Source organism: Equus quagga, chromosome 6, assembly GCF_021613505.1.
Source record: "Equus quagga isolate Etosha38 chromosome 6, UCLA_HA_Equagga_1.0, whole genome shotgun sequence".
NCBI lineage: Eukaryota > Metazoa > Chordata > Mammalia > Perissodactyla > Equidae > Equus > Equus quagga.
Genome location: NC_060272.1, coordinates 16,862,702 through 16,888,649, shown reverse-complemented (window position 1 = coordinate 16,888,649; position 25,948 = coordinate 16,862,702). Strand labels below are relative to the sequence as shown.

The following is a 25,948-nucleotide window of genomic DNA, read 5'->3' as shown; positions in this document are numbered from 1 at the left end:
AGTTGTTGACTATTTCTAATAGTCTTCTGATGGATTCTTTAGGGTTTTCTATATACAAAATCGTGTCATCTGCAAACACAGTGAGAGTTTCACTTCTTCCTTGTCTATTTGGACTCCTTTTATTTCCTTTTTTTGCCTAATTGCTCTGGCCAAAACCTCCTGTACTGTGTTGAATAAGAGTGGTGAGAGTGGGCATCCTTCTCTTGTTCCTGTTCTCAGAGGGATGGCTTTTAGTTTTTCCCCATTGAGTATGTGTTGGCTGTAGGTTTGTCATATATGGCCTTTATTACATTGAGGAACTTTCCTTCTATACTTACTTTATTGAGAGTTTTCATCATAAATGGATGTTGGATCCTGTCAAATGCTTTCTCTGCATTTATTGAGATGATCATGTGGTTCTTATTCCTCATTTTGTTAATGTGGTGTATCACATTTATTGATGTGCAGATGTTGAACCATCCTTGTGTCCCTAGTTTGAATCCCACTTGACCATGGCGTATGAGCTTTTTAATGTATTGCTTATATTTGGTTTGCCAATATTTTGTTGAGGATTTTTGCATCTATGTTCATCAGCAATATTGGTCTGTAATTTCCCTTCGTGTTGTCTTTGTCTGGCTTTGGAATCAGGATGATGTTGGCTTCATAGAGTGTGTTAGGAAGTGTTCTGCCTTCCTCAATTTTTTGGAAATTTGAGAAGGATAGGTATCAAATCTTCTTTGAATGTTTGGTAGAATTCTCCAGAGAAGCCGTCTGGTCCTGGACTTTTATTTTTGGGGAGGATTTGATTACTGTTTCAATCTCTTTACTTGTGATTGGTCTATTCAGACTCTCTATTTCTTGGTTCAGTTTTGGGAGGGTGTAAGAGTGTAAGAATTTATCCATTTCTTGTAGATTATCCAATTTGTTGACATATAGTTTTTCATAGTATTCTTTTATAATCCTTTGTATTTTTGTGGTATCCACTGTAATTTCTCCTCTTTCACTTCCAATTTTTTATTTGGGCCTTCTCTCTTTTTTTCTTAGTGAGTCTGGCTAGGGGGTTGTAAATTTTGTTTATCTTCTCAAACAATCAGCTCTTAGTTTCATTTATCCTTTCTACTGTTCTTCTTTTTGATTTCAATTTCATTTATTTCTGCTTTAATTTTTATTATTTCCCTCCTTCTGCTGACTTTGGGCTTTGTTCTTCTTTTTCTAATTCTGCTAGGTGTAGCTTAAGATTGCTTATTTGAGATTCTTCTTGTTTGTTAAGGTGGGCCTGTATTGCTATGAATTTCCCTCTTAGGAATGCTTTTGCTGCATCCAATATGAATTGGTATGGAGTATTTTCATTCTCATTTATTTCCAAATATTTTTTGAGTTCTTCTTTAATTTCCTCAGTGATTCACTGGTTATTCAGTAGCATGTTATTTAGTCTCTTAGTGACATGTTTGTCACTTTCCAGCTTTTCTCCTGTAGTTGATTTCCAGTTTCATAGCATTATGGTCAGAAAAGGTACTCAATATGACTCAATCTTCTTAAACTTATTGAGGCTTCCCCTATTTCCCAAAATATGGTCTATCCTTAAGAATTTTCCATGTACACTTGAGAAGAATGTGCATTCTGTTGTTTTTGGATGGTGTGTCCTCTATATATCTATTAAGTTCATCTGGTCTAGTTTTTCATTAAAATCCATTATTTCCTTGTTGACTTTCTGTCTGGATGACCTATCCATTGATATAACTGGGGTGTTAAGGTCCTCTACTATTATTGTGTTGTTGTTAATATCTTCTTTTAGGTTTATTAGTAGCTGCTTTATGTAGTTTGGTGCTCCTGTGTTGAGTGCATAGGTATTTATGTGTTATGCTTTCTTGGTGGAGTGTCCCTTTGATCATTATATACTGCCCCTCTTTGTCTCTCATTACCTGTTTTGCCTTGAAGTCTACTTTGTCTGATATAAGTATGGCAACACCTGGTCTCTTTTGTTTGCCATTAGCTTGGAGTATCATCTTCTATCCCTTCGCTCTGAGCCTGTGTTTGTCTTTAGAGCTGAGATGTGTTTCCTGGAGGCAGCATATTGTTGGGTCTTGTTTTTTAATCCATCTCGCCACTCTGTGTCTTTTGATTGGAGAATTCAGTCCATTTACATTTAGAGTGATTATTGATGTATGAGGGCTTAATGCTGCCATTTAATTGCTCATTTTCCGGTTCTTCTGCATTTCCCTTGTTTCTTGTCCCATGTATTTTAGACTACTAATTCAGTTTGGTAGTTCTCTATGATGGTTTTCTTAGTTTTATTTTTATTTATCACTTGTGTCTCTGTTCTGATTATTTGTTTAGTGGTTACCGTGAGGTTTGTATAAAAAATCTCATAGATGAGAGAGCCCATTTTCTGATAGCCTCTTAGTTCCTTAGACTAAGCCAATTCTATCTCTGTCCTCTTCCCCTTCTAAGTTATTGTCACAACTTATTCCAATTTGTACTGTGAGTTTGTGGTTAAAATAACGAGCTTATATTTATTTTTGGTTTTCCTTCTCTTTATCTTTGATGTTATAATTGCTAACATGTTCTGATAGAGACCTGTAATTTTCTGATTTTGTCTATCTCCTTGTTCAAGGCTTCATAAGCCCCCTTCCTGAGCATTTCTTGTAGGGGGTGTCTTGTGGTGATGAACTCCCTTAGCTTTTGTTTATCTGGCAAAGTTTTTATTTATCCATCACATCTGAAAGGATATTTTTGCTGGATAGATTATTCTTGGCTGAAAGCTTTTGTCTTTCAGAATTTTGAGTATATCATTCTGCTGAGAAATCCACTGAAAGCCTGATAGTTATTTTCTTCTGCCTTGCTGCCCTTAGTGTTTTTTTCTTTTTCATTGACTTTTGCCAGCTTTACTAGCCTATGCCTTGGAGAAGGTCTTTTTCATTAGGATATATTAGCTTCTTTCACTTGTATTTCTAGCTCCTGCCCCAGGTTTGGGACGTTCTCAGCTATTATTTCTTCGAACAAGCTTTCTGTCCATTCTCCTTTTCTTCTCCCTCTGGAATGTCTACAATCCTTATGTTGCATTTCCTAATTGAGTAGGATATTTCTTGGAGAATGTCTTCATTTCTTTTTAGTCTTAGTTCTCTCTCCTCCTTCATCTGAAGCATTTCTATATTTCTGTCCTCTAGACTGCTGATTATTTCCTTCATAATATCAGCTCTGTTGTTCAGGGAGTCAAGAATTATCTTTATCTCATCCTTTGTATTTTTCATCTCCAATATTTCTGATTGGTTTTTCTTTATAGTTTCAATCTCTTTTGTGAAGAAGTTCCTGATTTCATCTGTCTATCTGTACTTTCTTGTGACTCATTGAATATTTTTATGATAGCTATTTTGCATTCTCTGTCATTTAGATTACAAATTTCTGTGCCTTCAGGACTGATTTCTGGGTGCTTGTCATTTTCCTTCAGGTCTGAAGTTCTAATACATTTTTTCATACTGTTTGATGGCATGGATATGTGCCTCCATGTAATGATAGTATTTGGTCGCAGCTTCTACCTGCTGCCACTGGGTGGGGGTCAAGAGCTGTCGTGACCCCTGGCTTGCTTGCTCACAGCTGCTGCTTTTCTGTCATATGTGCGGGCCCTCTGGCCAACTACCAGCATTCTAATAACAACGAACACTCTTAGCACTCAGATCTGGTTTTCTAACTACCATTTCCCACAAAAAGAAGTAAGAATTCTTTGAACAAATGGCAGATTATAGATCTAAGACAGCGAGAATACAAGGTCAAAAAAGGACATTTATCAGAAAGCAAGAAAGTGCTCAGAAAAAGAACATAACAGTCAGCTTGACAGGGTTCACTAGCCATAGTGGGGCATTGTCAGCATCTAAAAGAACCATGTATGTAAATGACAGAAGACACTGAAAAAAAAAATCCATGAGCAAAATGATACTTGAAAATAAAAGAAAAAAATCAGTATTTGCCATCAAGAGGGGACTACTACACCATCTCCCTTCTCTGAAAACTAGTAACTAAACATAAAGAATAAATAATTTCCTCTGGATTCTTAGGAAGAATTTTATTTCATGTCATCCTCTGTTGATAAGGGAAAAATCTCTTATTTCAGAAGACTACCAGCTAATCAATGAAGAATAATCTCTCTTTTGCTATCAAAAATAAAATAACTGATTCAAGCAAGCATTATCAATAGATCATAAAAGCATTAAGTGAAAGATTGTGGGCAACACAATATTCACATGGTGTCAAAATATTCCTTGGTAGATTAATTCCTATTTGAAAAAGGAAGAAACACATTTACAAAGTAGAGATTTGGCTATCAACACTGCACCCTTTAAATGTGTAGTAAGACAACCCTGATATTTATATGCTTCTTGTTGTACAGTAAGACAACCTGACAGTCATGTGCTTCAACAACAAGAAGGCCGTAAGGAAAGGCTCAACACATACAATACGATGAAGTCTTCTTGCCAGAACATGTTTAAGCTGAATCTAATTAAACTTTAGACATAACTTATAGAATAGAGGAAACATAAGAACTAGAAGAACAAGTCAAAAATACTATAAGGAAACAATCAGTGAAATTCAGAATGTGGGATTTTTCTACAAAGCAACTAGCTTGGTTTCTAAAAAGTCAATACAAAAAAATGTGGATGGGGCTGTTCTACCATAAAAGAAACTAATGAAATGTAACAATGAAATGCATTGTGGGAAACTTGTTTGCATCCTGGTTTGAAAAAAGAAAACACATCTTTTGGGAACAATCTAACATAGACTTAGTCCTCATACTGTGATAATTGTATTGCAGTTATGTAAAAGAATATCCTTATTCTTGGGAAATGCATGTTGAAGTCCTAAGTAAGAATTGATTGCTGATTTCTACAACTTACTTTAAAATGATCTAGACTATTCCTATCCCTCCACCCCCTTGAACAGATAATTATATAAAACAAATATAGCAAGATATTAAGAATCATAGAATCTAGGTGTTAGGTGTGTAAGTGCTCATTACATTAGTCTTTTGAATTTTATGTAGCAATTAAAAGAAAATATGGCCTCCAAAAAACAGACCCAGGGAGCCATAAGGAGAGGCCCAAGTGAGATAAACAAAGAAATTAAAAACAAGTTGGCTGAAATGAAATAAAAATAAAAGAGGCTCAAAACATAACACTGGAAAGAATAAAAATAAGAATGATATCATAGATAATTCAATTAAAGAACTAGATCAGGAGTCAGCAAATTATAGCCTGTGGGTGAAATCCCACCTGGGGCCTGTTTTTATATGGTTCTCCAGGAAAAATATATTATGAAAAATGGCAAAGTAGCCAGAAATTTAACAGAGAGAATTAGAGAGATAGACAGGAAGAGCTGTCCTGGTATCACACTCGTCCCTGAGGGTCTGTAAAACTGCACATATGCTAACTAGCCCCACTTGGGAAAATCAGAATGGACATGAATCACCTTGAAAGCATTCCCTGAATAAACACTGCTGAATAAAAATCAGCTCTGACCCAGGAGGAAGTTCTAGGAAGTAAGGTTTAAAAACAAAATTAAACCCATCCTGGGCAGTGTGGAAGACTGTGTGAAGCCAAAGGTTGAATCTTCTCAGGAGTAATTACAAAGGGAAATTCCAACATTCCAAGATGCATGAATTTGGGGCCAAGTCATAAAATCCCTGAACTGCAAAAGTAGTCTCTAAGTCAAATACACATCCAACAGTAAAAGGTGAAAATCTAACTGGCTCTGAGGACTTAAGCACAACCTTTGAGCAGTAAGTGGCTTCTGCTGATCCAGAGGCAGTCCCTAGGAAACCAAGATAAAAGATAAAAATAAGGATAAAAAATCTGAGCAGGAACACCAGAGATATATATTGAGAGGGAAACAGACTATAGAATTAGTTCAGTCACATCACTAAACAAATAAACGATGAAGCAAACAAACAACAAGTAGCCCTGGGGACGAAGGCGTATCAGTACCCAAATGTACCACAATGTATTATCTAAAATGTTTGCTTTTCAATAAAATATTATGAGACATACGATGGAATATGAGGGGAGTGTGATTCAAATAAAGAAAAAAAAACAACAGGCATTAGAAGCTGTCTTTGAGGGGCCTTAGGTGTTGAACTTAGCAGACATAGAAATATGTTCAAAGAACTAAAGGAAACCATGTCTAAAGAATTAAAGGAAGGTTTGATAATAATAATTTATTACACAGATGATAATAACAAAGAGACAGAAATTACAAAAAGAACCAAATGGAAATTCTGGTGTTGAAGAGCATAATAGCTGAAATGAAAAATTCACCAGAGGGGTTCACTAGATTTGAGTTGGCAGAAGAAACAGTCATTGAATTTAAAAATAAATCAATAATGATCATAGAATCTGAAAAACAGAATGTAAAAAAAAAATGAACAGATCCTCAGAGAACTGTGGGACACCACTAAATTTACCAGCATATGCATAATGGGAGACCCATATACACTGCAACTACTGGGGAAAGGCAGTGCATGAGCTTCTCAAAGAACATGCTACCAGAGATTCTTAAGAAGAAAGAGAAGGCAGAAGTGATGGTTGCTCCATAGATCCCAAACAACCATTTTTGAAATGTGCTGGTCTGTAGCCCACTGTGAAAAGCCACAATGTGTTCTGAGATTGTCTAATATTAAATGAAAATTCTTCTAGCAGATGTTATGTTTTGTTTAAAACATATTAATTATTCTTAATGTGGTGGCAAGCCTCCAAGATGGTCCCCAATGATCCCCACCTCTTGGTACTGAGGCTTTTGTATAGTTCCTCCTCATACTGCATGGAAGTGGTCCATGTAACAAACAGGATATTGTGGAAGTATTGTGTGTGACTTCTGAGACTAGATCATAAAAGACATTGTGGCTTCTGTCTCTCTCTTTATCACTCATTCTGGGGAAAGCCAGCTGTCATGTTGTGAGGATACTTAAGCAACACTAAAACGAGGTCTACGTGGCAATGGAATGAAGCATTCTGCTACCAGCCGGTGAAAAACTGGGGCCTCCTGCCAACAGCCATGCAAATAAGCCATCTTAGAAGCTTATTCTCCAGCAACAGTCAAGCCTTCAGATGACTGCAGCCAAAATCCTGATTGCATCCTCATGAGAAATCCTAAGCCACAACCACTCAGCTAAGTCACTCCTGAGTTCTTAAACTCCAGAAACTACGAGAAAATAAATGTTTATTATTTTATGCCATTAATGTATGGGGTAATCTGTTACAAAGCAATAAATTTATACTTAGCTAATAAAAAACAATTTCATAAAATATTTTGGTTTATGTTTCTTAGGTATTTTTATCTAGACAGACTTTTATGTTCCTTTAGAAGTACAGAAGGTTATAAAAGAGTACTTTTAAATAAACACAGAAATATATTCTATTGAAGTATACTGGTTTGTAATTATCAAATAAGAAAATTAAGGTTTACTTAAAGCTTAAAATACTCGTCAGTAAGACAAATTTATTTAATTTTTCTTCAATAATCAAAGAAAAGAAAGTGCTGCCTAATAATATGATGAAAATTGGCTATTACAACCTGTTGTTGGTAAAAAGTAGATCTGGGGTCACTGAGGTAGTGGTGGGATCTAGAACCAGTCACTCTGTTTTAACAGCCTATTTATAAGCACTATGCCTTAGTCACTCCGGGCTGCTACAACAGAGTAACCACTGACTGGGTAGCTAATAAACAACAGAAATTTATTTCTCACAGTTATGGAGGCTAGAATGTCAGCATGCTCAGGTTCCGCTGAGCACCCTCTTCTGGGTTGCAGACTGCCGACTTCTTGTATTCTCACAGGACAGAAAGAGACTAAGCCAGTTCTCTGACATCTTATAAGGGCACTACACCCATTCATGAGGACTTCACACTCATGATCTAATTACCTCCTAAGGGTCCCACCTCCAAATACCATCACATTGGGGATTAGATTTGAACATACGAATTTTGGGGAGATACAACCATTCAGTTTGTACACACTATTAGATATGTATATGTCCAACAGAAAGGGCTAGAATAGAATCTATAGGTCACAAATCATAGAAGAAACATAGGTTTTTTTTTCCTGGGCAAAGTTACCTGTTTTACATGGAGACTGAATTTGAATTCCTGTCTTTGTCTCCTCAGCACCCTGTTCTGACCAACTTAAAGTACTTAACCTGTTAACGCGGGTGAGGGCAAAGATTTAATGCATGTTTTTCACATTGCTTTCTTGAAATTAACAACAAAAATTTTTGTAGTAAGAATATGTAAATACTTACTATGTGCTTTAATGCATTAAAAAGCAGTTTTCTCCCAGATGGTTTGTCAAAATCAGCAATAATCCAGAGAGTAACTGAAGAAATTACATCATAATCTGAAAGTTTCAAATAGTTTAGTCAAACTAATTCTTTTTAAGGTCCAACAAAAAGCAGGCGACATTTCCAGTTAACGAAATACATAAAAAATAAGTATTACAGTTAATCCTTCCCAAAATAAGCAAATATTGCTAAAAATTATATACACACACTCATGTACATATAAAAACGCTAAAAGAGTAATTCATTACATAAGCTTTATACAAACTCAGTTACCCAGAAGAAACAGCCCCTAGGGAACATATCTGTGGATACCTAAACCAGTCGACAAAAATTGTATTATGCTTATCACAGTTCCAGTGTTGTCAAACAAAACTGCCTTCTACCTACACTTGTAAAAAAAATTGATATTTATACCCCACATATATATAAAACCAGATATAATAAAGCTTATTAGTAGATATTGAAAACAGTAACATTTTATTAGCGTATGTTTCATTTATTTAAAAATGTCTGGCTATCATTAACTTGGTCTGATTCACATCATCTCAAGCCATCAAAACCTATGTAATTCTTTTTTTTTCAGAAAAATTTGAAAACTTGGAAGTCACAGCAAGAAACAATTTTTAATTCTGAAGTCACAGTTAAGTGGGTTTAATTTCATCCAGCCTCAGCACATAACACCTGAAACAATACTTGTCTGGCTATCATTAAAACCTATAGAAAAACTAGTCCTTTAAATCACATGACCCACTTAAAACGACTGTAAAAAATGTGCTATTCCCAAACATACTCTTGAATAGATGTGAAGCTACTGAGTAATATCTAACTTCACAAAATTGTAACAAAAAGAAGGGTAACATTGATTCCACTTGCAACCTTCAGAAACAACTTAAGAATAAGACAGGAAAAAAAGAGTAAGGCAGCAGCACATTCTTTTCAAAAAAGAAAGGTAAAGAATTCTGATGCCTTCTTAAAGCCAGCACTTTTACCATCACAGCAACTAAACTGAGAAATATTTCAAAAGTGCAAAGTAAATTTCTCACAACTCTATTATTTCTTTACACATGTACATAAATGCAAATAGGAGGAAATTAGTTGTTTCTCAGTTAATAAAGTATTCTTTTAAATTGCAAGAGATTTAACGAAAGGGCATTAATGATAGGCTAACATTCCGATGCCCAGAGGCAATTTTCAAAATACAATCCAGAACCTGACAAATATGTTTCTCCTATTTTTATTCCTTATTTCTCTGTCTCCTTTTCCCTTCGCTTGACACATTCAGGACCTTAGCCTGCCATAACATGGAACTGCATTTTATTTTACTATTTGTTGGATTTCTTTTTATGGATATAAAATCATGAGTCTGTTATACACTAATTTGGGGTCATCTGATCCAAACTTGGATTCATTCTACAGCATTCTCGAAAACTGGTTGTGTGGCCTCTGCTTAAATCTCTCTCATGCATAAAAATTTGTGCCTTACTGCATAGCTCATTCCATCTTTACATCCCTCTCATTGTTAGAAAGCTACTGCTTTATACTGAGATGAAAATCAGCCTTATTTTCTCTCTCATGTATTGGCTCTCCTTTTTCTCTCTCGAGCCAAGCAGGTCACACAAAACAAAGCAAAACCAACACAAACTGAACTTTAACTGTCTTCATCTATCTGAATAGTTCATGGTACCTAACAAATCTGTGGCCCCACCGCAGACTCCCTGTCTGGCTAAATCCTTATTTCCAAATATGTTCCTCTCTTGGTCTCCCCTCCTTTGGCTGTGACCCCTAACCTAAGCAAAACATCCCACTGTTGTTTATTAATCAGAGTGCACAACTGTTCTCCTCTGATCTGGAATTATACTTTTATTCAGGCCTTATAAGATATCAGTTTACATAGTCTTGAAAGGATTTTACCACTTTCTTAAAAAAGTGAAAAATGGAATAGCTTGCTTTAAAAAAAGGCAAAACACCAAGATTAATCCCTCTGAGTACAGTATTAGCTAGGAAAGGAGGTATCATTTTCTCAGCATAATCCTTACATCGTAACAAATCACAAACTCTCAAATTGAAAACCAGGCCTCTAGTCAAAGATCAACATGCAAAATGTATTATGCAAGCACCTTACTAAAATCACAAGTTTTTGCTACTTTAGGAATAAATTCAGGAAAATAAAAGATGCTTAATTACCTTCTCGGGTTAAATAATACATGTTCTTTGCAATTACAGCACTCTTATCTTGTGAATCCAAGAAAGAGAAAGTAGAGAAATCTTCAACATCAGCAGTTACTGAAAATTTTAACATTAAATGTTAAATAATGAATTAAAAAACATTCACAACTCAATAAGCATTTGTAGAAAAGTATATGGAAGGATTATTTTACCTGATGTAGCTATTAAATTAAGGTACTGCATTTTGGTGTGCAAAATCAAAGGATTTATACGGGGTACAATGTTCTTTTTATCCATAAGGAAGTCAATTGCATTTGTCCAATCATTTAATGTGCCCTAAAATAACAAAAATATCACTTAGGTAAACATAGGTAATTTATATGCATACGTTTTAAAGTTATGCAAAGAATACATTTGAAGACTATGTAACCTAAAATAAATCAATAAATAATATGCAATTTAGGATTCTTATAATAAATTTTCCCATAAAACTTTGAATTTTCTTTCCAACTAAGCAATTTTTAGCTGTAATTACGCACAGATAAATTTAATTAAGTATTACTTTTAAAATCACTACTAAATGATCAGGATGGAAATTTTTACAAAATTAACTTTTGCTATTACTTTTGTATTTTTTTGTGAGTGTGTGAGGAAGATTGGCCCTGAGCTAACATCTGTGCCAATCTTCCTCTATTCTACATGGGATGCCGCCACAGCATGGCTTGACCAGTGGTGCCAGGTCTGCACCTGAGATCTGAACCTGCAAACGCCACGTGGCTGAAGCCAAGCATGTGAACTTAACCGCTCCACCACGGGGCCAGCCCCACTTTTGTATTTTTTAATACAAAAAATTATATATAAATATCATTCATCATATATTTTCTCATAAACGCTTACCTACCATAAAAACTTCCCTTTGTAAATATACAGTTGCATCCACCATTCTCTGAAGAACAGCCTTTTCCAGTTCTTTAATATTCAGCTCTTCACGGTTAAAGGATTCACCATTATAAAGAGCCTGAGGCAAAGGACCTGGGCCAGTCATCTTATAAAAGCTTGCTCCTGCCTATACAATTAAAACAACTGAGAGTTAAACAGAATATAGCTCTCTGAAAAAGAAAGAAAGAAGAAAAAGAAAGGGACACCACCACATTTTTATATTCCAAATTTTACTTTTTCTAATTTTATCTGTCCTTTCCAAACATTATTTAAAGGAAAGTAATGTACCTAGACAGAGCAAAAGTCAGTAAACATTTCTGTAAAGGGCCAGATAGTACATATTTTAGGCTTTCTGAACCATTTGGTCTCTTTCACAACAACTGACTTGTGATGTTATAGTGCAAAAGCAGTGATACACAACACATGGATGGATGAAAATGGCCATGTCCCCAAAAAACTCTACTTACCAAAAAAGGCAGTGGGAGGCCTGGATTTGGCGCATGGGCTATAGTTTGCTGACCCTTGATATAGAGGGTGACATTTACTTTAAAAAAAAAAAACGTATTTACCTGCATCAGATTCACTCATCCCTGTATTAGGTTAATCAATATTTATTGAATTCATGCCACTAACATTAGGCTAGACTCTGTGAATACAGAGCTGAAAATCTGCCCTCAAGGGGTTCACATATATACAAACAAAACAGGCAGGTACAAGGTTCTATGGGAGCCCAAAAAAGAATCACCTAACCAAGCTTGAGTGCGGAGAGGAAGGGATCAGAGAAGGCTTCTGTTAGGGAGTGAAACCAAAAGGATGAGTAAAAATTTGCTAGGGAAATAAAGTGGAGAAAGACATTTCAAGTGAAAAGGGACAGCACAGCAAGAAATGGAGGGGAAGAGAGAATATGGCATATTTAGGCAATGGCAGATGATTTGCTGTGTTTACAGTGGGGAGAGTTATATATAGGAGAGCGCTGTCAGGCATGGGGTCAGAGGGGATAGACAGAGGCCAGATCATGAAGGTCCTCAACACCTGGATCTTATCTTGTGAACGATAAAGTGTCACTAAACAATTAATTCATTTGCTATTCAATACCATGTATCATTATAATAATTATTACAGGCATTATTTTCACAATCACTCCATGAAGCTAAGTACTACTATTACACAATCATTTTACAGACGATGAAGCAGATAGAGAGAGATGAAGTCACTTCCAGTGCCACATAGCTACTACATTTTGGAAACAGAATTTGAACTTAGATCTGACCAAGAGTCTGAACTCCTAACCACTGGACTATATTATCTCTGCATTTGTTGGGAGCTTACTGTGTATTAGACTTATGAATGCATATAAATGGTATGCAAAGTCTATCCGAAGGAAACTTATAGTTTAACAGAGGGAGAGATGGATATATTAAAAACAAGTGTGGATATAGTATCCAGGATACCAAGGAGGGGCATGGTCAATTCTCTAGGAAGAGGGTTCACGACAGATAACATGATCAGATTTGCTTATTTAAAAAAGAATACGGGGCAACAATGCGCAGGACAAGGTGGGGAGAGCATGCACTGGGGACCGTGGGTCAGGGCTATTGCAACAGGGTGGGAAAGAAAAAGCAAGAGACGAAAATCAGTGGTAACACGCAAGGAGAGAATGAGGCAGTTTCTGAATTATTTAGCTGATGGAAGAGACAGAACTTGATGATCTACTGTTTGGGAGAGTATGAGAGAAAAGAAGTCATTTAGGATGACTATAATGCTTCTAGCATAGGTGGCCTGGGAGAATGATGATGCTATCCCCTAGGATAGGACATAAAAAAGAAAAAAAGGTTTGGGGTAACAAGGAAGATGATGGGCTTGGTTTTAGATCCTTTTGATGTAAGATTCTTATGGGCAATCCACTAGGCAGTTGAATACATAGGTCTGGACCTCTAGAAAGATGTCCCTGCTCGAAATACAGGCCCTCTTCTGATTTACTCTATAATTTCCAATTAGGCAACCTGTCCATTCTAAAAGCTTTAATTACCACGAATAAGCCAATGACACTGAATTTTATACTTTTCGCCCAAACCTCTCTTCTGAGCTATAGACACCAATATCTACTCAGTTATTTCACATGTCCTCTGGAAATCTCACAGGCACCTCAAATTCAATTTGTGAAAAACTAAACTTCTGATCTTACTTCCGACTGTTTCTCCTCCACTGCTTTCCGTCTTGGCAATGGCACCACAACCCTCCCAGCTCAACTGAACCCTGGGAGTCGACCTTGACAACTTCTCATCTCTCTTCTACTCTATCCAATCCAGGAGTAGGTCTTGGATTGTACTTCCTAAATAACTCGATTGTGTCCCTTTTTCTCTGCCTCTACTTCTTCCAAAAGCCTCCTAACCCACCTCTCACCTATATGTTTCCCAATTCATCTCACCACATACTTTTACCCTCCAAAAATCCATTCTCAACAACAGAGAATGCTCTTTGAAAAAAAATTCACGTCACTGTCACTTTACTCCTTAATATCTTTTCAGGTTTTTCACTGTTGCCAAGGTCTTCTACTCTTCTGAATTCAAATTAAATATTGTTCACAAGACCCTGTGTAATCAGGCCCCTTGCTTATTTTTCCAGCTTCATCTAGGAACTTCCCTCCACAACACAAATACAACACATGCTTGCTATCTATAGGGCAGCAACACCAACTTCTCTTAATTCCTTTGCAACTCAGGACCTCCTAACATTTTTCTCTAAAATCTTAATCTCCTATCACTTCCTTGTTTTCTTTAATCCAACTCTTCCTCCTACTTCAGGACTCAGTGCTTCAGAGAAGTCTTCCTTATCCCCAGCCCCCAGGGCACTCCTCTTTCATTCTGTGTGTTGGGCATTTGCTGGGTCCCATCCAGTGAAGACTCATGTCCATCAATTTTGGGAACTTCTTTGTGATATTTCTCTGATGCTTTTCTCTCCTTTCTGTCTCTGTTCCTTCTGAATTTTATGGATTGAATCTCTAATTTTTTACCTTTTATTCTTATTTTTCATTTCTTTGTCTTTTTTTTCTCTCTGTTCCATTAAATTTTTATTTTATTTTTAGTTTTCAAGAGATCTTTCTTGTACTCTATTCTTTTACCTCTTGTGCCTAGAACATTATAAGTACTCAAAAAATATTGGTTGAAAGTACAAAGTTTGAATGGAGAGAGAAATATGAGTTTAAGGAATAAAGATCTAAATGCATTTATTTTTTTTTGTGATGCAGGAGTCAGAATGATTTTCTAGGCATGAAGAGGAAGGTAGAAAAAGGGGCTTATAGGCTAATGAACATTTAGAATAACTTTTGGGAGGAATAGAGAGGAGAGAAGACCAAGCACAACTGAGGGATTGTCAAATAACAGAGTCCAGTTTAAACTGGAGATTAAGTAGACTTGGGAAAAATGGAGAAATTAAGAGACTGAAGATATCATCATTACAGGACAGTCTTAGGGGGAGAAAGGAGTAAAAAGGGAGAAAACAGAAGATTGTACTCACATACTAAAAAAATAGAATTTAGTATTTCCAAGGAGTGCATGGCACTTTCAGTCTACAAAATTCCGTAGCATTTTTCATAATTTCAAAAGAAAATTACTGCAGATATCTTAAAATGGTAACACCAAAAAAAATTCATTTCACTGCTTAACTTGCTAACTGTTTCTAGACCTATCCTCACTTCCTGCCTCTACATCCTCTCATTTGCCACATATATTCCTTCTAAGATGAAAATAAAGAATTCTCATTTGAAGAAATCGAATGCTGCAACAGACTGTCAGTATTAGAAAAGACATTTGTTGTTCCTTTAACTGAAAAAAAAATCAGCTCAGCCCCTTGAGTGAGGCCCACCAACCAACAAAAGCCATTTATTGTAATCTGCTTCTTAGAATTTCATTCTTACATCTGAAAGATAATCAGACATCATGAGACATTTGACAAATTCTTTGAACACAAAAAAGAAAAACTAAAATTAATAGGAAAAAAGGAAGCTATAGAAAGCAGAGATAATGCAGGCAGCAGAACAAAATATCAAAAAATTAATACTCTTACATAAAAAAAGATATTGTGTCCATGAGAGAAAAACTGGATGATACAAAAAAGGAACAGAAAACAGGAAAGATGTCCAGAAAATTTAAAAAAATCACACAAGACAAAGGAATAAAAAAAGAAAAAGTAAAGATTCAACTCAGAAGATTCAGAAAGAACATAAAATAAAGGAAACAAAAGTATGAGAGAAATAACAAAGGAATTCCAAGAATTGATGGACAGGAATCTCCATTAGAAGAAGGTCATCAATACATTGAATGAAAGAGGATCAAGACAAAGGTATAACAGCACGAAAATTCCAAACACCAAGGATAAAAAGATCCTAAAAGCTTTCAAACAGGAAAAATCAATCAATCAAGTGGAAAGAAAAAGGAATCAAAATCAGAATGGTATCATTCATTATTAAAAGCCAGGAGACAGCAGAAGAAAATATTCAAAATCTGGAAGGAAAATGACCACCCAGTCCAACTATCAATAACACGCAAATATAAAATAAGATTTTTAGGGGCCAGTGCAGTGGCATAGTGGTTAAGTTCACATGCTCTGCTTCAGCAGCCTGGGGTTCACTGGTTTGGATCCCAGGTATGGACCTATGCACTGGTTATAAACCATGCTGTGGCAGGCATCCAACATATAAAATGGAGGAAGATGGGCACAGATGTTAGCTCAGGACCAATCTTTCTCAGCAAAAAGAGGAGTATTGGTGGTGGATGTTAGTTCAGGGTTAATCTTCCCCTCACCCCCCCCCCCACCCCCCAAAATAATAAAATTTAAAAAAATAATAAAATTAAAATTTTAAATACAAAAAGTTCAAATAATTTTCCTCTCATGCATATTTGCTTGGGAGAGAAATAAAATCAGAAATAAATCAACAAGAGGAGCGGCACAGTGTTCACAAAACCAGAGATAAAGCAGAGATCCTACGAAGGAGAACAGCAAAGGGAAATCCAGAAATGACAGCTATGCTTCAGGTCTGGAGCCAACCAGCTCAGTTTAGAGAAAGGGCAGGCACAGCTGCAGAAAGGCATTCTTGGGGCTGGTGTGTGCAAGGGATGGTGCTGGTTTGTTCATGCTATGACTATCTGTAAGGAACATTCTAGATGGGTTCTTTGACCAATCTCTTGACTATTTGGATACATTTGCAGTATGTAGAAAACTACACACATGGGTAAAAAAATGGAGTAATTCTCAAAGCTAATAAAGTTGTTAAGGGGCTGGCCCCATGGCCCAGTGCTTAAAGTTCCATGCACTCCGCTTAGGCGGCCCAGGTTTGTGGGTTTGGATCCTGGGTGCAGACCTACCCCACTTGTCAAGCCAGGCTGTGGTGGCAATCCACATACAAAATAGAGGAAGACTGGCACAGATGTTAGCTCAGGGCTAATCTTCATCAAGTAAAAGAAGAGGAAGATTGGCAACAGATACTCAGGGTGAGTCTTCCTCAGAGGGAAAAAAAGTTGTTAACAAATGGAAGGACAATCATAGTACATGACTTACTAGCAAGGAATCTTTAAAAAGTCACACACACTAAATATTCACTTAATCAAAATGTGTTAAAAACAGATCTGATAATTAGCTGGTTTGCACTGGACAGGCCTTACCGATTCTCTATGTATTGAAATACTTCTGTACCAGCTGGTAAATAACTGCTGTCTTGGGATGGTGACTTCCCCCATGAGAACCAGTGGACCTCTTTCCCAGACCCTCCATGTCAACATGATTCAGCCACTACAGGGTTAGTAATTGCCTCAGCACGAGGGCCTCCAAGACTCTACTCCAGCTCTAAGACCTGATCTGAAACGTTCTGATTGGTTGCTCTCGAAAACACAACAGTTTTTAAATATTTTAAGTAATACCACTGGACTGGGGGAGACTAAGTGAAGGGAGGGAGGTGGAAGAGAGCTCAATCCTCAATGGCTATAACAGAAACTCAGCAAATTAATATCTAAAAGTTAAAGCGAGCACTGTACAACTTGAGGAATAAAGAATAAGACAAGATTCCTTTTTTTGAAGTACTTATAGCCCAGCTGGAAATGAAACTTACATCCACATACAGTATGTACAAAAAGGGCAGTTAAGAGGAAACAGTAATATTGAGTTGTGAATATCATTACTTAAGGATAATATAGTGCTATTAAGGATAACACAGTGCTACTCAAGTGATATTTTACAGCAACAGATAATATGTAGTACATTTTGGCCATATAATATTATCTCAACTTTAATCCATTTGTATTACAGCATATATTGCTGCTGCATTTACCTAGAACAGACATGAATAAATGAATCCATTTCTTTCTATATATGTTGTATTATGAACAATATTTCAAACTGTTTAATAAATATATTGAAATTAAATAAATACCTTGAATATTTCCTATCTAGCTATTCTTAGGAACGTATGTTATTTAGATGCACTTAATATCCTCAGGTACACAGGCATTATTAAAGGCTTTAAATGGTATAATTAATTTGAATCAGAAGAGGTTTTTCAAGAAATAAAGCATATACAACTCAGTGAAAAATCAAATAAGTGGTTTCAGATTAATAAAAAAGAAACAGGCAAATCAACCAGAAAAAAATTTTTACTCTTGAATGGGAAGTGATTCTTAGTATCATCATTACGCATCTATCTATCAGTCACACTTAAGAGAGATGATATTTGCAGAAGTGCCAGTGCCTAAGGAAGGTAAGGTCTCAAGAGAAACTGTGTTCTATTACTTAGTAGCAAGCAGAGAAAAGACCCACTTCTATAAAACAAAAAAAAAGAAAGAAAGAAAAAGAAGAAAAGAAAGAAAAAGAAAAACATAACATGTAACGTGTAAGTAATGAATTACTTCCAGGACTCCTATAATTAACACTCGCTACTGGCAAATATTAAAACACAAATGGTGCAACATTCTGCTTTCAACCTCTGCAAATAGGACCCCTAATATACAAAAACTCATTGTTTTTCTATTCCATGAGCTTACATAATCCTTATAGGAAATTTTTGTTCCTTCTCCCCATAATTCAGAATGCCTGAAAAGTACTTATAAAACAATAATATTCTTTCTAAATTTTCTTAGTGCCATAAATAACTTTATTAAAAGAGATGCCTCCGTGCAACCTGGCCTTAAAAGGAAGCTCATCTTGGCTGCTTTTTAGTTTTGTTTTTTAATTATATGAAAATATAGTAATGGAAAAGAATCAGGGGCTGGCCCCGTGGCTCAGTGGTTAACTTTACATTGTCCACTTTGGTGGCCTGGGGTTTTGCTGGTTCGCATCTTGGGTGCAGACCTAGCACCGCTTGTCACACCATGCTGGGGCGGCGTCCCACAATAGCACAACCAGAAGGACCTACAACTAGAATATACAACCATGTACTGGGGGGCTTTGGGGAGAAGAAGAAAACAAAAAGGAAGATTGGCAACAGATACTAGCTCAGGGCCAATCTTTGAAAAAAAATCAGTGAAACCCTTTCTCACTTCAAAAGCAACCATTTGAAAACCATTCTTCTATAAGTAACAACAACAACAAAAATCCATAATTTCTACCACACTGGCTTTTCAATCGCATAAAGACCACCAGACCTTTGGCTTCCTGGCTTTGATTCCGTTTCAACACAGCCTGCACTCCACAGATCTCGCTGATGGGCTATTCTTTGGGCCTCTTATGCTAATGCTTTACCTGTCCTATGAAATTCAACCTTAAGATATTTTATCTAGTTACCTTCCTTCACTCATATGGGTGGGCATTTTGGACTGTCTTTGAAACTGAAAAGATTGACACTCCTGTAAATTTATGGTAGGCAATTTCAGCAGAAATTTCAGCACCAAGGCAATTCTTTTATATGTTTTTACTCTACTCCCTTTCCTGGTCCCCAGAGCAGCAATTTCTAAAACTTCATTGCTCTCCTGAAGTTCCATTCCTACACCACACCAACCCTCACTCTCAGCCTTGCCTCCTCATTCAACAGCTATTTACTGATTACACGTGTTCCACTCACAGAGCTATAGGCCTACAACATCCCACAAGACAAATACTATTCCTGCTTTCATGGAGGATGCAGTCTAGTGAGAAGGCAGGTACTGAACAACTAAGTATAATTAGTATTACACAGGACTATATTGTACTATTTTAGCATCTAAGTTAGCTTGGGCAACTTAATCTCATATAGAGGGTTAGAAAATGCTTCCCACAAGTTTTTCCCACAAGTGATACTTTTCCCCCAAAGTAACATTAAAGCCAAGAGCTAAAGATAAGTAAGCACAAGCTAGGAAGAAAAGGGAGGGAGTCTCGACAAACATCGAGAACAAGTATGTGCAGTTCCTCTGATCAGGAGGTCACCCATTCAAGAGCCTGAAATAGTGCCAATATGGCTGCAACAGAAAGAGCAAGGAAGAGAGTAGTGAAAGATGAGACTAAAGAATTAAATAGGGGCCAAATTCAGTAGGACCTTTACGATGCTAATGATTCTGAACTTTACTTTTACTATGGAGGGATACTGCATGTAACAGTGACAGGATCAGACCTACTTTTTAAACAACTCTTGATATCCATATAAGCACTAGAAATTCAACCCCAATGATGCCACATTTTCCTAAGTTTGGTTCTTGTCCTAGCATTTAACTAAAAAGCCAACTTTCCATTTCTTCCTCAAAAAGCACAAATTACATTGTTTAAGATTTTACATTCAAGTTTTCTATCCCGTCAATCCTGAGAATTACCTTTTTTTTTTTCATATTTTTCAAAAATTAAATAGTGGCAACTTAAATACTGTGTCCAACTTGTGTCATTCAAAGGTCTAAAATTTCCCTTCTGAGAGACTAAAATCCAAATCAAGAGTTATTTATATTCAGATAATTTATTCATGAGACTGTAATCAAAGTTTCTTTGATCATGTTTTTGAAAATTTGCATTCCAACTTACCTTTCTGTCGCCATCATATTTAGAATGAATCCCTAAAATATCCAAAATATTAGCTTGAGGAAATTGATTTTGGAGAACACTCTTCACATCGTCTACAGTGAGTATATTTTGATTCTTCACTTTTTGGTACATCTGCGGAAACAAAGATATTACAATTAACTTCCATCTTATAGAAATTAGTTTTCTTTCTTTCCCTTAGCATGCAGATAGATTTATAAAATAAAGAACATATTTTCTAAGTTCTAAGCATATTATATATATATATATACACACACCTCCCCCCACACACATACAAATAAATCATTTTAACCATACAATATATCATCTTCTAATAAAAATGGTCTTGTGAATATTCTATAGCTTTCAAAATCCTAATAAATTTATGTTATACTCTATTTTGATCAAACTAGACACTGTGATTCTTAATAACGGTTACCTTTATTTAAAAAAATATGTGTAAGACATTTTAAATGACTGATTTCAGAAATGCTTTATTTTCATTTCTGATTGCTCTTCAGTAAATATCTTGACTAGTTTTCTCTGTTCCTCCACTCTTGCCCCCGTCTCAAATGTTTTAAACACACTTGCATACTGTAAGCTGTTACTCCTTTACTGCTTCATTTCTCCCTTCATCATACATCCTCTACTATGACCCAAGCATGTTCTAGGCATGGGGAAAAAGGACAGTTTTGCACCGAGAGTCAAGAGAGAAGGCATCTCTGAGTAGTGGCCTAGTCAAGATATAAATATGAACACTGAGCTAGCATTAAGACATTGTGGGGAAAGAACTTTCCAAGCAGAAGGAACAACTAGTAAGCATAAATACCATTAGGTAGTATTTTGATATATCAACTAAGAATAGTATTTTTAGTTCCAATTCACTTAAGTCATTATTGCCAGAGATAATCCTCATACTATGGCTGACAGAATCCCCACATTATTCCTCATGGTAAGGAATTAGCATTCTTCTTTGCTTTCCTTTTATCACTGTAAACTTTGTAACCTATTCCTTCAAGAAGAGGCACAGATCTGCAGTTAGGCCACAGAGTTTAGTTTTATGAGATTCTCAACATAGGGGCAAGTTTTCTTCTCAAATCAAAGCAGGACATACTATGATCTAACTAAAAAAGAAACAAAGTGAAAAGTTCAGTATTCTATAAAACATAAATAGGGATTACAAAAATGAGATTTTAGGTCTGCACGCCTGGACCAGGTCAGAGCAATGGCCCCCACCAGTGTCTCAGTCTCCAGGGAGGTCCCTCCTCTCACCGAGATGCCCCCAGAGCCCACGAGGAACGTACAGTTAATGGAGAAGCAGAGTTATAGACGAATGATTAAAGCACAAGGTGGAAATGGAGGAGGAGTACAGCTGCAGTTGTATGAAAGAGGAACATCAGCTTGTTTCTTCTCATTCAAAGAATCCAAGTTGTTAAAAAGTACTTGCCCAAGTTCACCTAGAAAATGAGGCAATGTATGCCTTGTTCAAAGTCAGGCTGCTGGTGGGCACTGAAGCCTGAAACACCACTGAAACTCAGACCACCTGACTTCAACTCAAATGGACTCCACTCAAGCAGACCTACGATTCTGAAGATGAACTTGGAAGCAAGATGGAAGGCTCCCACCAGACATCATGAAGTCCAAATGTGTTGTCTAGAATGTGGCAGCCTTTTTGCACCCATGCTGCCAATGTGGAAGATGGCAGAGTGGAGGGATGAAAAGAGCCTCTATCCTTAACAATGCTGCTGATCTGCTGATCCAACCCCAGCCTTGCCTGCCTACCTCTCAAATTCTTGTTTTCTGAGATTACTAACTTCCTTTTTGTTTAAAACCACCTTTAACGGAGGTATGCTATTACTTGTAGCCAAAAGAAACATAACTAAAACATTACTATATTAAAAAAAATGAGATTTTGAATAAAGCAAAAGTTACATATGAAAAGTCATTGAGATTAGGCATTTTACTAATTAGTCCTTTTAAAATATTAGACTTTCCTAAGGTACCTAAGGAAGCCAGAATCTCTTCCATAAGCTACTTAGATATATAATGACTCCATTTTTTAATACATTTTTAAATTTTAAAAACAGTTATGCTACTTGGTAAGAAAAAAGTGCATGTATGTAACATACATGTTATAAGGAATAAATAATAAAATGAATAGTCCCCATGAGCAAACCACATAACACAGGAACTGGAATATCACTGGTACTGGTGAAGCACAACTTCTCTCCCTATCTCATCTCCTTCTGCTCCCAGATGCAAGCATCATCCTGTTTGTGTACATTCCCTTACCTTTTAAATTCTAGAGTTTTACCTGAATGTTCCCCATGCACTACATTTAGCTTTGTTTGCTTGTGACCTTTAAGAAGTGTATTGTATGGCAATATATTAGCCTTCCATAACTTCATTCTGCTTCAAATACAGCCATGCTCTTATATATCATGTTCCATTTTATGAATAGACTGAATTTTACCCATGTTTTACCACTGATATAGATAGAGAGATAGGTAGGTATCCAGTTTGTTGCTATTATGGATGCTAAGAATAGTCTCCTATGGCACAGGTACAAGATTTTCTCTTAGGGTGTGAGTGCGTCTAGGGAATATGCAAATTTTACTCCAAATCTGGATGTAACCAGATTGTTTTTCAATGTGGTTGTGCCAATTCGTATTCCTAAAGGCAGTGTAACATTGCTCTACATTCTCAGTAACATAAGATATTGCCAGCCTTCTTAATTAGTGCCAAATTACAGGCTATAAAATAATATCTCAGGGTAGTCTTTATTGGCATTTTTCTGATTTCTGAGATAATGATCTTATTTATCATTAATTGTAATAAATATTTATCTACCTCAATAATTTCAAAAATTTTTGTTTATCACTAATGTATCCTCTTGTATTTAAAAAGAATTCTTTTATGTATTTCTTCTCTTGGGTTGTATTTTTCTTTTTGATTTGTAGGAAGTCTTTACATCATGGAATACAGATCTTTTACGGATTTCTTGCTTGGAACTTTTATCTCCTCACTTTTCATCTGTAAACATTTGAACATTTGCAAACATTTGTTTTCATTTGTAATACAGCTAAATTTATCAGTATTTTCCTTCAGACTCATGGCTTTTTAAGTCTTACTGAGGAAACCCTTACTTCCCTTGGGGTCTTAATTTCTTCTAAAAGTTTCAATGCTTTGTTTTTCACACTAAGCTTTTAAGCTAACTGAAATGATTTTTATATAAAGCGTGAGGTCTTATCTGTTTGCACTGGCAGAATCAATTGTCAAGCCACCAGCTGCTTAAAGTCCATTCCCACTTACTGTAACGCCACTTTTGAATTCCTCAGTTTTAGAGGCCCCACGTGTTCCTTTGGCCTATACACATCTTTCCTTTGAACCACCACTGTGCTGTCTTAGTATAACTTTATACACCTTATTATCTGGTATGGTGAGTCCCATCACTTTATTCTTCCTCAAGAGATTTTCAGCAATTTTGGGTTTTATTCTTCCATACAAATTTCACTTATTTTTCTATTGTATTTTTTCAGCTTTATTGAGGTATAACTGACAAATAAAATAGTAATATATTTACACTCTACAACATGATGATTTGATAAACATATACACCATGAAAGGATTCCCACTATCAAGTTAATTAACACATCCATCATCTATTTATCTTTTTTTTCTTTTTTTGGAAAGAACACTTAAATTCTACTCTCTAGCAAATTTCAACCATACAATACAGGATTATCAACCATATCATCTCGCTGTACATTAGATTCCCAGAACTTACTCCTCTTACAACTGGAAATGTATATCCTTTGACGAACATCTCTTCATTTTCCCCCCTCTCCCAGCCTCTGACAACCACTTTTCTATTCTGTTTCCATGAGTTCAGCTTTTTTAGATTCCACATATAAGCAATATTATATAGTATTTATCTTTCTCTGCCTGATATATTTTACTTGGCAAAATGCTCTCCAGGTTCATCTATGTTATCACAAATGGCAGTATTTCCTTCTTTTTTAAGGCTGAATAATATTCCATTGTATATGTATTATTAATGTATATATATTATTTTCTTTATCCATTCATCCACCAATGGACACTTGGGTTGTTTTCATACCTTGGTTATTATGAATGCTGCTGTAATGATTATGGGAGTATAGATATCTCAAGATACTGATTTCGTTTCCTTTGGATACACACCCAGAATTGTGATTGCTGGTTCATACGGTAGTCCTATTTTTAATTTCTTGAGGAACCTTCAGACTGTTTTCCATAGTGGCTTTACCCACCAACAGTGTACAAGGGTTCCCTTTTGTCTACATCCTTGCCGGCATTTATCTCTTGTCTGTTTGATAACAGACACCCTAACAGGTGTGAGGTGATATCTCACTGTGGTTTTGGTTTACATTTCCCTGATGATTAATCATGTTGAGCATCCTGTTGAGTACCTGTTGGCCATCTGTAATATCTTCTTTGGAAAAAAGTCTATTCAGGCCCTTTGCCCATTTTTTAATTGAGTTATCTGTTTTGTTTTTTGCTATTGAGTTGTATGAATTCCTTGCATATTTTGGATATTAACCCCTTATTGGATACGTGGTTTGAAAATATTTTCACTTGATCATTAATGATCCTTTAAAGGTACTGTTGAATTCAGTTTGATGGTATTTTGTTGAAGATTTTTGCATCTATGTTGATAGGGATACTGGCCTGTAATTTTCATTTCTTATAGTGTCCTTGTCCGGCTTTGGCAGCAGGGTAACGCTGGCCTTATAACATAAGTTTGGAAGTGTTCTCTCCCTTTCTGTTTTTTGTAAGAGTTTGAGAAGAACTGGTATTAATTCTTCTTTAAATGTTTGGTAGACGTCACGAGTGATGCCATCTGGTCCTAGACTTTTGTTTGTTGGGAGGTTTCTGCTTACCAATTCAATCTCCTTACTAGTAATTGGTCTGTTCACAGTTTCTATTTCTTCATGATTCCGTTTTGGCAGATCATATGCTTCTAGGATTTATCTATTTCTTCTATATTGTTGAATATTTGTTTTGTGTATAATTTTCCATCTTTTTATATCCATTCTTCTAGTATGCTTAAATTTAATTTACTTATACTTAATATAATTACTAATATGGTTGGATTAACTTATGCCACTTTGCTATTTGTTTTCTACATATCACATGTGTTTTTTGATCATTGCTTCTTCCTTTTCTGCTTTCTTTGTGCCTAACAGACATTTCTTAGTGCACCATTTCAATTCCTCCTTTGATTTTTAAGCTTTTTATAACTCAGTTTCTTTGTAGTTACTCTAGGAATTAAAATATTCATCAGAACTTACCACAATCTGCTTCCTATTAATCTTAACTTAATATTGACAAAACATGGAATTTAAATTCCAAAATAGATCCGTTTTATCCTCTGCTCCTTTGTACAATTATTGTCACATGTATCATTACATCTGCATAAACCAGAATTTATGTTTTATTCAATCTTGTGCAATTTACAGAAGAGACGAGGAAAATACATTCATACAGCCTTCCATATCTACCCATATGTTTACATTTCATTTACTGTCTCCACT

The 25,948-nt window shown here is 36.0% G+C and overlaps 1 protein-coding gene across 4 annotated transcripts in view; it reads right to left on the bottom strand.

The window, feature by feature from the left end:
• UGGT2 (UDP-glucose glycoprotein glucosyltransferase 2) overlaps window positions 1–25,948 on the bottom strand; it is a 184,460-nt gene that overhangs the window by 77,771 nt on the left and 80,741 nt on the right. For all 4 annotated transcript variants that reach the window (XM_046664577.1, XM_046664578.1, XM_046664579.1 and 1 more), the window contains 5 exons: window positions 20,376–20,507; window positions 11,368–11,532; window positions 10,679–10,802; window positions 10,485–10,583; window positions 8,262–8,356 (listed from right to left, as the gene is read on the bottom strand). In XM_046664577.1, the coding sequence (XP_046520533.1) occupies window positions 8,262–8,356; window positions 10,485–10,583; window positions 10,679–10,802; window positions 11,368–11,532; window positions 20,376–20,507 (615 nt within the window). The remainder of the gene's footprint in view (window positions 1–8,261; window positions 8,357–10,484; window positions 10,584–10,678; window positions 10,803–11,367; window positions 11,533–20,375; window positions 20,508–25,948) is intronic.